This window comes from Octopus bimaculoides, chromosome 7 (assembly GCF_001194135.2).
Source record: "Octopus bimaculoides isolate UCB-OBI-ISO-001 chromosome 7, ASM119413v2, whole genome shotgun sequence".
NCBI lineage: Eukaryota > Metazoa > Mollusca > Cephalopoda > Octopoda > Octopodidae > Octopus > Octopus bimaculoides.
In genome coordinates, this window is record NC_068987.1 from 39,513,471 (window position 1) to 39,527,037 (window position 13,567).

At 35.3% G+C, this 13,567-nt stretch overlaps 1 protein-coding gene across 1 annotated transcript in view; it reads right to left on the reverse strand.

The window, feature by feature from the left end:
- Positions 1 to 13,567, reverse strand: part of LOC106883950 (trichohyalin) — a 51,220-nt gene that overhangs the window by 22,290 nt on the left and 15,363 nt on the right. Inside the window, exons 3-5 of the mRNA XM_014935104.2 lie at positions 9,334 to 9,440; positions 5,948 to 6,073; positions 2,864 to 2,966 (exon numbers count right to left, since the gene is read on the reverse strand). Coding sequence (XP_014790590.1) covers positions 2,864 to 2,966; positions 5,948 to 6,073; positions 9,334 to 9,440 — 336 coding nt within the window. The remainder of the gene's footprint in view (positions 1 to 2,863; positions 2,967 to 5,947; positions 6,074 to 9,333; positions 9,441 to 13,567) is intronic.

Sequence of the window (13,567 nt, forward strand, 5' to 3'; positions counted from 1 at the left end):
ACAAAGGGACTCTCACTCAGAGTAAAAGGCAGACTGTATGACGCATGCGTACGAACAACCATGCTACATGGCAGTGAAACATGGGCTGTAACTGCTGAGGACATACGTAAGCTCGCAAGGAATGAAGCCAGTATGCTCCGTTGGATGTGTAATGTCAATGTGAATACCCGTCAGAGTGTAAGTATCTTGAGAGAAAAGCTGAACATTAGAAGCATCAGTTGTGGCGTGCAAGAGAGACGATTGCGCTGGTATGGACATGTGGTGAGAATGGATGAGGATAGCTGCGTGAAAAAGTGCCACACCCTAACAGTTGAGGGACTGGTGCAACCGGATGGCTACACCAGGCTCGAATCTAATTTGGCAGAGTTTCTACAGCTGGATGCCCTTAACTATAAAAGCAAAAATTCAACCACTTTTATTTTTTGAAGAGAAAAGGAATAATGGGACATCTATCTTCATACAACCATTATGGATTATTACAAAGGATTTTTTTTTTTCAAAATTTTTAGCCCAAGTGTGTACCAATACACATCTATACCAGTAATACCAGTAACTTTTTAAACAACATCTTTATAATACAATTTTAAATAGCATCTCTCTCATTTGATTGACTACATGGAAATTCATCCTTTTCTCTGGCAAGTGGATGTATTACCTAATAATGATTATCAATTTTGGATTTCATTTCGAAGGGTAATACATTAATGAAATGATCATATATCTCAAACCTTTTTAAATAATAATACTTTATATATTTGTCTATTAATACAATATTATTTATATTATTGACATATATCTTGTCATTTTGATGCAATTTTTCCTGCTTTTACTTTATCATATATAATCGCTCTAATTGAATCTCTAAATACCTTTAAGGTCTTAGACATTACTCATACCAAGAGGACTTATCTGAAATCCAGTACACCTTATTTTCATTGAATATATTTGATCAACTCATATATATATATATATATATATCATCATCATCATCATCATCATCATCGTTTAACGTCCGCTTTCCATGCTAGCATGGGTTGGAAGATTTGACTGAGGACTGGTGAAACCGGATGGCAACACCAGGCTCCAATCTAATTTGGCAGAGTTTCTACAGCTGGATGCCCTTCCTAACGCCAATATATATATATATATTTGGCCTGCGGAAGTGCAATGGCCTAGTGGTTAGGGCAGTGAACTCGCGGTCATAGGATCACAGTTTTGATTCCCAGACCGGGCGTTGTGAGTGTTTATTGAGTGAAAACGCCTAAAGTTCCACAAGACTCTGGCAGGAGGTGGTGGTAAACCCTGCTGTATTCTTTCACCACAACTTACTCTCATTCTTTCTTCCTGTTTGTTGTACTGGTATTTCAAAGGGCCAGCCTTATCACACTCTGTGTCACGCTAAATCTCCCCAAGAACTATGTCAAGGGTACACATTTGTGGAGTGCTCAACCACTTGCACGTTAATTTCATGAGCAGGCTGTTCCACTGATTGGATCAACTGGAACCCTCGTTGTCGTAACCAATGGAGTGCCACGATATATGGCCTAGTCACCTTTATAGTTAATCAAGTTGTCCATGAGGGAATTATACCCAACAATAGGTGTAGCAGGCAACTGCTACAAAGGCAAAAGTAAGGCTTTAGACAGAAATAATTACAGAGGCATCAAATTGCTGGACCAGGTGATGAAAGTCACAGAAAGGCCATAGCTCAATTAATTGAGAGTATAGATGAGATACAGTTTGGATTTGTGTCAGGTAGAAGCATGACTCATGCTATATTCCTGGTAAGGCAACTACAGGAGAAGTATTTAGCCAAAAATAAACCTCTGTATGGAGATTTTGTTGATATGGAGAAAGCTTTTAGGCAAGGTCCCCCCAGCAAAAACCTAAGTAGGAAAACAGACAAATTACAAGAACCTTCAAGGAGATGGCCCTGCTCAATATGTAAGAAGGGTGTTGGTAGAAACTCCATATTTTGTACCCAGTGCAAACTTTGAACACAAGAGGTGTAGTAGTATCACAAGAAGGTTAATGGAGAAAATAGTCTGTGTGGCAAATGTGCAGGTAGAATAAGCACTACAAATGCACAGACAATAGACTCCCTCAAATGCTTGGGGGGATTCTTAGAAAAGCACCCAGTACACTCTACAAAGTGGTTGGCGTTAGGAAGGACACTCAACTGTAGAAACCACGCCAAATCAGACTGGAGTCTGGTGTAGCGCCCCCAGCTTGCCAGCTCTGGTCAAACTGTCTAACCCATGCTAGCATGGACAATGGATGTTAAATGGTGATGATGATACATATATTTACTCAATTGCTCACATTTATCAATGGTTACTCTCATTGTTTTGATAATGCCATTTTCTATCATTAATAAAACTGTCTGCATTTTTGACAACACAGGTATGCTAGTATACATATACACATGCACACTGACAATAGAGTGAAGTGAAAAAAAGTTTCAGGGAGAGGATTTATAATTATATATGTGCATATAAACTATACTGTGCTTGTGTGTGTGTGTGTGTGTGTACTGTACATATATGCATATACACAGACAATATAGAAAGGCAAGGAAAAAGAAAAACGAACTGATACTGCAGAAGGTCTGCTGGAGAGTGATTAACTAGTAAAAAGCAAAAAAAAAAATGATCTTGAGGGTAGACAAGAATTTGAAAGCATGAAGTTTCATAGCATATTTCATAATAAACAAATTTTTTAAAAATATCAATATATGAACTATCCAAACCAACATGAGAGAAAAAAATAATAGTGTCAAAAACAACAAATAAATCCATTTTAAAAACAATACTTAGTTTTTAATGAACTCTATATAGAAATGGTTAAATCATGTTGAACTCACCTTCTGTTTGATTCTTTGAAAGTCTAATACTCGAACAGTAGGTAATTTGTGTGCTACATAAAGTCTGTAATTTTTCTTATTTGTAACTGGGTTCCGGAGTAAGCTGAATAAAGAAATACAATCAGTACAAACAAAAGTATGAACAGAAATTTCCATGTCTTAACACTTCAATCTATTAAGCCAATGTTTTAGGCCTACATATGTCCTTCTGAACAATTATCTTTAAAAATCCTGCAGCTTCCCCCCCCCCCACCTTTTTTTCCACTGTACTCTCCACTCCCTATATGATCTCTACAGCTGTCCACCACCACTGTGTCGGATCCACTAAGGAATGGCACAATCATTTAACTGACATTTCTGTAACTTAATTCTTCCATTATTGCTGAAAACAAATTCATTTTTGGGATACTTCTTCCCAAAGACATTTTGGTTTCTCTTTACATATTTCTTCCGCTCCTTAATGACTGCTTAGTGCAATGAACTGGTCCTAATCTTTGGTTTCTGCAGAATGAAATGAGACAAACATCCCCTGGATAATATGACAGTCAATCACAGGCAACTTTCCCACCAGAAAAACTGAACTTTCTCAATTTTACAGTGCAACTAATAATATTTAGTTTCATATGAGCTCTGATTGAACAAGCCTATGATCAAGCCATTCCTATCCTGTCCTTCTTCTTTTCAGGTACAGAGTATCAAGGACTACATTATTCAATGTATTCCTTCTCTGCGATTAGAGTGTAATTTAATTACAGTTTCTTGCAAATCAAGCAATCACAAGGAGGCCTCCTCAATGGTGCAGCTTGCAGCTGTTTGTTGACAGTCATGAAGTATATACACTGTAACATAGGCTCATTACAGAAAGTTGACAAAACCAGGCCAATTCCCAATTTATAACCTTTTCTGCAAATACTTTTGAGGATAGACATAAAAGTTCACAACTACTTTCCTACCGCTTTTTAAATCAATAAAACTGGTCATTTATTGATGAATATCTCCTATCAAAAGCTTAAGCAATTAATTATTTATCATTGTTGAATCCCAGATCAGCCCTGATCAAGTAGACTTAAGATCAAAAGTCATCCAGCTGTGATTATTCCATTTTCTTTTCAGATACAGTGTGGTATATCTAGCTCTATATTATCCAGTGTGCCTTTCTTTTATGTAAGACAGTAGAATGTGATTTTTTTAAGGAAGATAGAGCAGGGCATAAATATTTATTCTTCATCTTTTTACTACAACAAGCATTGTGACATCATCTTTATATTTACTTATACTGCATTTCCTGAAAAATAAATTTTAGGAATTTCTTCTACTTTATTGTTTTTTATTCTTAAATGTAATTGAAATTCATACAGCATGGATTGGATGAGTCTTCTCTGGCACATTTCCCTACTTGATACAATCTTTTTGTCACCTCCTCCATGAAGTTTAGCCTTTTGAGATCAGTTTCCACCCTTCTTTCTATGTCACCCTCTTCCACTTGAATCAAGTGGTACTTCTTTACCCAACAGTTATCTTTCTTACACATCATATGTCCATACCAGTGCAGTCTGTTCTCCCACACACTACATCTAATTCTTCTCATACCCAGTTTTCCTCTCAGCTCATTCCTGCACCACTGTTCATACACATTAACATTACACATCTAGTGATGCATGTTCACCTCTTGTCTTTCCAGCATTCACAAACCTACATTCAATACCTATGTCGTTACCATGCAACATTACACTAGTTTTCACTTAAAGAGAGAATCCCTGTGTTGCCAGCAGACGTGATAGCTCCCTGAACTTTACCACCCAATTATTGCTAACTTCTGTGTTCAGAACCCTCTCCAATGCTAATTGGGTGACCTAAACACAGTATCTATCAATTACTTTTGTGCAGTTGAAACAACTCACATCAAAGGTAACACCCTCTACTTATTATCACCATTTAGCTTCTCTTTTCCATGCTGGCATGCGTTAGATGGTTTGAATGGAACTGGTAAACCAGAGAGCTGCACCAGGCTCCAATCGGTTTTGGCTTAGTTTCTATGGCTGGATATCCTTTCCACTGCCAACCCCTCCATCACCTTTGCCTTTGTAGCAGTTTATCATGCTGCTACACCAGTCACTGGGTGTGACTTTCTCATGATTAACTAAATGGGTGATTAGACCATATCCCACTCTGCCAAATATTTTAAGCATCTCAGTGGTCATTCCTGATAGGCTGAGAGCTTCCCCTGTCTTCATCTCCTTCATAGCTTTATCTACCAAGCTATTGACTATTTGGATAGTTGGTCCCTCAGTTGGGTCCACATTAGGCAGACTTTCCTTCTCCCATGTGTTCTCTATATTTAGCAGCCTTTTTCTTTGCAGTTCTACATAGGAAAACTTTTTTCTATCAGGCTATCTGGGATTCAACTGTATCTTGTGAGTACCCAATCTTTACGATTAGTTGAATAAAGGATAGAATGTTAAAGTGCAATACTATCACAGGATTAAGATATCATAGCTCACTGCAGTAGGTATAGTACCTCTGGATGAATTATAACTATCTACCTCTAATGAGCCAAGCTGAAAATTTATAATTTTATGACTGTAGGAATATTCATCCAGAAAAACATTTCAACTCTTTTGTTTTTCTTTGTTGCTTTTATACCAATAGTAACATAGTTCTTAGTCTTCTACTTTAATTCTAGAAGCTTCATAAGAATATTAAATTTGATGGATAATTTCTCAAACCCCAGAAGAATGAAAGACTGAGATTTAAATTATTTACTTAATTCAAATAAAGCCAACTGTGGGTCGTTTTCTTAAAACTAATTAGTAGAAGAAAGGAGTACATCAATGAGTTGGCGTTTATAATGTATTTGTACATAAATCATGGCTGTCTTTTGAATGTTTGTGTATATTATAGTAGCAGCGGCACCACAGGTAAGAGGGCTATACTTTAATGTGAGTATAAGATTTTGTGGAGTCAGCAACTAATCAGAGTTGAATAATTTTCTGACCATAAATACAATGAAAAGTCATACCATATAATCCACTCCAGTCTAAAAACAAATAACATAAAAATATAAAAAGTAAATAAAATACTAACCTCAAATATTTAAGATTTTTACAATTGGCCAAATTGTCAAGATCCGATAATTCTTGAATACTGTTGTTTGTTAAAATTATAGTTTCCAAGTTGGGTACAAATAATTCTAAATCCTCACCAATCCGCCTGTAACAGAAAGAGATACTTTAGACATTGTCAATAAAATTTTATTTAGAGATAAAAATACAAGGCAAAAGTAGAAAAGATGAATTCTTCCATATCTACAGTTGATGCAAACACTAGTTAAGAACCTGCATATAACCATTCTTTTTGGAAATACTGTGTGGACCAATGTTCCCAAGTCTATGTCTACCATGGTGATTTTCAACCATTACAAACAGAGCATATATTTTCATCAATCATGTAGTACTTACCCATTCTCATTATATTCCTATACCTGACCGGTATATAAATTTATACTCAATTTACATAACATTGTACAATACACGAGATGATTCTTTTAGTGTATGTGCATGTGTCTCAGGTCGTTTTTTAGTGCTACTGGTAACATGTAACCCAGTACAACTTGTTGCATAGTCGGGTCATCTGTGATTAAAGTGCAAACTCCACCAAGCTTGCTTGGTGGCAAGGAGGGTGATTTTGGACATCCTGTGGGACAAAAAACAAAACCTATCATGAGAGTCAATGGCCATACAATAATGTGCGCGTTAACACATATGGTGTGTATATTCAACAAGATCCATGCCAAGCAAAAGACACCTTGAGTATGCCTAGACCACCAACCTTTAAAAAGCAAATTGGCGAGCAGTTCACTTAAATGTATAGCACTGCTTCTTTTGCTTTGCAAAATCTGCACGATTATGATAAATCAAGTCAGAAACCTGAATTTGTAACCTAGTCAGCACCTGACATGCAGCACATCGTGCACTAGCACAAGCCATGCTCTACAGGGAGAGTGTGTTTTGTGAACGACAAGCAAAGTCTACTATAATTAAATTCATAGTGCAGGTCATTCAGTCACAAGAATACAAAAAGAAAAAAAAATCCTATGGCAATGAAGTGATAGTGACAAAGATAGGTGGAGGATACCACTGGTGGTCTCTAGCTGGAGCTTTGCACATATCGTGGTAAGAAGTAGATGGCATTCTGTGAAACATCTGTGAGCAATTTCATAGTTTGCATCCTGTTAACTACAAAGCAGTTTCTTTAGGATGACATTGCTTTCCCATATAAAGAAGGAGGTTAGAAAAGATGCTCTAAAAATTGTTTGCTCACTCAATCCTGTCATCCTACTGCAGGTGACAGGATGTTCAACAATGCAGTTGAAATAATGAAGAAAACAAAATTAAAAAAAAAAAATCAAACAAATATTTTTGTGCAGCTGGGAATGTACATACACTACAAGACCATAAGAAACTTCCAGAATGAAGAACAGCACTTGTTGCTCATGTTCTGAAATAAAAGCATAACAATATTGCTGCACTCTCAGAGACAAGACTTCGAGTATGTAGGCAGCTGAAGTAATTAGTGGTAACCTAGTTAGCATCTGGATCAGTAAATCTGAGACAAAAAAAAGGGAATCAGGCATAGGGTTTGCAATCAAGAATGAGTTAGCAAACAAGCATGATTCTCTACAGATCAGAGTAAGTGAACATCTTTTGACACTTCAAATTTTAATTAGCTCTCATAGATACGCTACACTTATCAATGCATATTCTCTAACTTAAAATTCTATAGACACTGCCATGAAGTAAGTTCTATTCTGATTTGAAAGAATTGCTGAAGAGAGATCCATGCAATGACAAGATTGTTCTAATGAGAGATTTTACTGCTGTGAGCAGGCTTAGACTATCTTAATTGACAGACATGGAATTATCAAAATAAACTCAAATGGGCTCCTGCTTCTTTCCATGTGTAGTGAGTTTGGACTTTGTGTAATCAATATTCCCTTTCTGTTGTGGAGATCGCTAACCAATAGAATTCAAAGTTCTGGAACTCGCGAGAAAGTTCATAGGTGTCTCGATTTTTGGTTTACGCTATTATTAATCTTGAGTATTACAGTTGAATAAACAGACTTCACACCTATCTCGAGTACCACTGTGTTTTTTTCTTTGCTAGTCGATGAGAGAAGTATATTTAATCACAGACAACACACCTATCTGGATTATTACTCTATTCTTTGTAAGTAAACAAGAGAAATATAACAGATTTGTGCCGCCAGTAGGATACTGTCATCATTTTTGTGAAGTGGACTTCTTACAATAGGATAAGAAAGACTATTCTTGCAGAGTGGACGTTTTACCTTGACACTCAGATATAATTATCTGGAAGGTAAACAACCAGTTTTGCACATAAGCTTCATTTTAGATAAAACTATAATTTAACTATTTTCACATTAATAACGATGGTGAAACAAAGCAGTGAGCTGATAAAGTTACTCACACAACTTCAATTTCAGAGAGAACAAATGGGGAAGATATGGAAGCTTTCAGAAGGCTGATTCAAGTTCAAGTTTCTAAAACCATTTGTTGCTTTTGACACAGCATCTGAATTGTGGCCTGATTACTGGTCAACAATTCTGTACCTTTATTATGGCAAATGCTGTGCCTGACCAGTGCAAGGCTCAAATTTTTTTTTGACAAATTAAACAGTTGCCATTTATAAACAACTGGCAAATCTGGCTACTCAACAGTCCACTAGAGGATATTAACAAGCTGACAATGGAGGAAATTGCCAGCTTTATGAAGGAACAATTTAACCCAAAACATTTCATTGTGCAGAAACGCAAAGACAGACCAGATACTTCTATCCAAAACCAAACTGCTTGTACCAAAGTATGAACCGGACAACTCCAGACAATCCAAAAGAACACTCAAACCTAGAAAGAGACTTCATTGTTGATTCTTCTAGTGTAACATCAGTTTCGGTGGGGAGGTGTTGTGGAGATTGCTAGCCAATAGAATTCAAAGTTCTGGAACTTGCGAGAACATTCACAAGGTGTCTTGATTTTTGGTTTACGTTATTATTAGTCTTGAGTTTTACAGTTGGAATAAACAGACTTCACTTATCTGCAATACCACTGTGTTTTCTTCTTTGTGAGTAAATGAGAGAAGTATATTGAATCACAGACAACACACCTACCTGGATTACTACTCTGTTCTTTGCAAGTAAACAAAAGAAATATAACACTTTCAACTATCAAATAGATATAAAACAACCTGGAGACATTCTGTATCTGAACATGGTCACACAAAATCAACTATATAATTGTGTGTAGCTGTGATAAAAATGACAAATATATACATCTATATCAGCTAAATTTTTATGACAAAGCATTGTTTCTTCGACAGCAATTTTTTCTTTATTGGGAACATTTACAGAATTAAAAATACACACAAACACAGATAAATGTAAAGTATACTTACACTATTCTGTTGTTGCTCAGAAGTAGGCACTTTAGGCGCTTCAAGAGAGGAAATCCATCCAGTTTTCGAATTTCGTTATCAGAAAAATCTATGGTATCAAACTGATCCTACAAGTAGATGGTGTTAGTTCAAATGTGTTAAAATAAAGTCAGACAAAATAAAAACTAACACAATATCCAACTAAATTTTATTAAATTAACCCCAGGAAATTATTGTCCAACTAGTCACAGCAATTTTACTGTTGTATGTTAGAGATACACTGGTTATGAACTTAGTTACAAATACAGTTCTATATTTGAGAGATGAGGAATTATGTACATTATTTACATTTGACGGATATTCGTCCTCATCTTGTTTGTTGTTAACACGTTTTGGCTGATATACTCTCCAGCCTTCTTCAGGTGTCCTAGGGAAATTTCAAACCTAGGTTCTCATTCCTAAGGTATTTTTCAATATTATTATTATTATTCAGTAGTTTTATTTTTATAGCGTGCTTTCACTTCACTACCAAGCGCAGCTCTGTGTGCCTTGGGTATGTGCTGTGGTTTGCTGTGATGCTCTTATGGTTACTGTATTGAAAGTGTTTTTCGTAGGATGTGTGCAGTGCCCAGTAGTGCAATTTTCTGTATGTTATATATATTTGTAAGTCCTGGTGTTTTTGTTATGTATTTGTCTGAATATTTTTTTATTATACCTAAGGCACCTACTATGATAGGAATTGTTTCTGTTTTTATATTCCACATTCAAGTTACCTCTATTTCCAGGTCTTTTGTATTTTGAAAGTTTCTCCATTTCTTTTAGAGAAACGATGTCATTATTATTATTATTATTATTATTCAGGTCACTGTCTGGAATTGAACTCGGAATCTTGGGGTTAGTAGCCTACGCTCTTAACTACTACACCATATACCCAACAATCTTCCTAGAACTGCCTATCTGAAATGGGAAGTTGAGCAAGTCCTCTGCACATATTTCATGAACATAGCTGTTGTAATTAACAGCTGTGCAATGGTGCATCCCCAGCTCTTCAACCCAAAACTGGACTGAAGTCAATGCCTTGACCCATGAATAAAGGGGGAAAAAAGCAGTACAGTCCGAAGAGGAAGGGTGTCACATTCCAAGATGTATCATTAACAGACACTCACTGCATCCTTTTTGGGAGCACTGCTAGTAAATTTTCCCACAAAGCATCTTGTTCATGTAGTGTCTTTTTGTACATAGTTTTCTTTTAGGGATAACACATTTCGCATCCTTCTTGGTTTTCAATTTCTCCATCATATTTGAAAGGTTAAATGAGTTTGTTGCAGTCGGGAAAACACATAGTTCAAAATTATGAAAATGAGATAATGATAGGACAGAAACTGAAAATTTCTATTTGTTGTGCAAAAAGACATAGGTGAAAATGACAAAAATGAGGTAATACAAATGTTCAAAAAATAAGCATTTGTCAAAGAAAATAGACAGATAAAGACAATACACATGGTTGGAGTATAGCAGACTATACTTTGGCTTGTTACTATGGAAACAGGCATCAACATGTCAGTTGCTTTCAAATGGCTAAATTTACACAAAATTTGCAAACTGTGACAGCAACAGAAACGATCCCATTGATTGTATGACACAGGTGCTTGTTTACAGCCATCATGTGATGTCACAAGGGTACACACAAACTCACATACATTTACATACATAAACATATGTAAACTGTAAAATTCAGGAGGTATGAGAGATATATGTATACATACCAAATTTTCTCTTTATATATACAATGTATAGAAGACTGAGACAGATAAAATTAGTTTATTGATCAGTAACAATAAAGACCTATTGTTTCATATCAATTAAGGTGCTAGGTTGAAGTTCAGGGAAGTAACCATCCTTAATGTTAATAAAAAGCAAGAAGGGATAAAAAGAAGTAGTTAAAGTAAATATAGAAAAATAATTAGCTTAACCCTTTTCATACTCATCTGTCTGAGACTGCTCCTGATTCTATCATATAAATTTCCTGTTTCAAAGTAATCTATTTAAAATATCCCATCAAAATTTCAAGCTAATTCATGTTCAAATCACCAAATTAATAATGACAAAGATATTCTACTAATTTTTTTATTTTCACAAACCGTCCAATCCATGCCAGCATAGAAAACAGGCGTATAATGATGATGAATAGAAACGAATGTATGTTTCAACAGAAATATGGTAACAAAAGGGGAAAATATATATATAAAAATAATATAAATGAATAAAATGGGAAGCAAACAGCTGGAGATATAAAGATTAAACCAAGAAACAGTACTGAACAACAGTTAACTTTAACTAAGGTTAAAAGATTATGGACCTTAAATTGAATCACATTTTCTAATCATACCTCAAACTAGTTTCTAGCTCAATGAACTGTAATAAAACCAAAACCATATGTACACCTACATAAAAGCACATGCACAGAAGCATGAACATACTAAAAAAATACACAACCACAACAACTGTATAATCTTATATCCATGTATATACATATAGACCACAAGGAGACACTCACACATACACAAACATATGTATGTATGCACACACACACACACACACACACACATATATGTATGTGTGTGTGTGCTAATTTACATCAGTAAATTCAAAGTATGAAGAAACAACAATAGAAATTTTTGGGAAACTACTCCAATTAAAGGACGAATTCGCATTCACCCTTAAAAAAAAACAAATATATCAACGCATGCATGCATACATGCATAAGTCTAGATGAGTTAGAAATTAGACAACCATCTAAAGGATAATAAATATCCAATATACTAATGGAGGTATACCTATTTATATCCAAATGCTTACTGTTGCAAGGCAATAGTACGATTGAATAACAGGTATAAGTAGAGGTAAACAAAAGTCTATCCAGAATTTATAAGGCAAGGAAGAAAATGGAGAAGAGATTCAATTGACAAAGATCTATTCTTTTACAATCATAGGAATAAATAAATAAATACACCTCTTACAACTGTTTCTACTTTGGGAGTCTAGTATGCCAAAGTTGACACATCATACAAAAATTGAATATCAAAGCATCATCAGAGAGTCCCTAATGGTAAGAAGTAAAAAAATGAAGTCCAAGGTTATATCCAGAAGTTGTGAGATCATGTCTTATTTCAATTTGATGGAGGAAATAATAAAGATAAACGTTATAGGGTGGGGTTAATGGGATGATCCTTATAACAGGGGTCATTAGCTAGAAACTAAAAATTATGCAATAGAATAGTAATAAAATTTAGTTAGGGTAATCATTTGGAGAATCATTACGTAAAGAAATAATTTCGGTATATTAAGTGTGATATTATTTACTAACAAATGAATGTCATCATAATACTCCTATGATAAGTGAGGTAAGACCAATGTCAATCCTTACAACGTAATTGGTCAGCTAATATTAAAAAAAGTAGCGTTTTATTGGGTACGTTACAAAACAAATTTATGAAAGATTCAGGGACAATTTAAGAAGAAATTGTCTAAGGGGCCTTAAATACTAAGGAGGATAATAAAAATAAACATATACGAAAGGAATCTGTTATGTTATGAATACTTCTAACATAATTTTCTAATTGAAAAAATAATTTTGTAACTGAAAAAAATTTTTCATTTTTGTGAAATATAGCTCAAGGGAGGTAACTGTGCAAAACATAAATATTGAAATATACGAAAAGCTTTTGGTTTTACCAACAACTGGTATACTAAAACACTTTAATGTTAACATGAATAAGCTTTTTACGAAAAACATGAATATTTGGTAATCATGCAAGGGAAATAGATATTTTAGACTTTCATTAAAAAAAACTGTAGGGTTAATTATATGCATACACTTATATCACTAAATGTATATTGGTAAATACGTACAAATACGAACTAATATATGTGCTTGCACAAATGTTCTGAAAGTTTTATATATCATCATCATAATCGTTTAACGTCCGCTTTCCATGTTAGCATGGGTTAGACGATTTGACTGAGGACTGATGATCCAGATGGCTACACCAGGCTCCAATCTGATTTGGCAGAGCTTCTACAGCTGGATGCCCTTCCTAACGCCAACCACTCCGAGAGTGTAGTGGGTGCTTTTACGTGCCACCGGCACGAAGGCCAGTCAGGCGGTACTGGCAACGGCCACGCTCAAAATGGTGTATTTTACGTGCCACCTGCACAGGAGTCAGTCCAGCGGCACTGGCAACGAACTCACTCG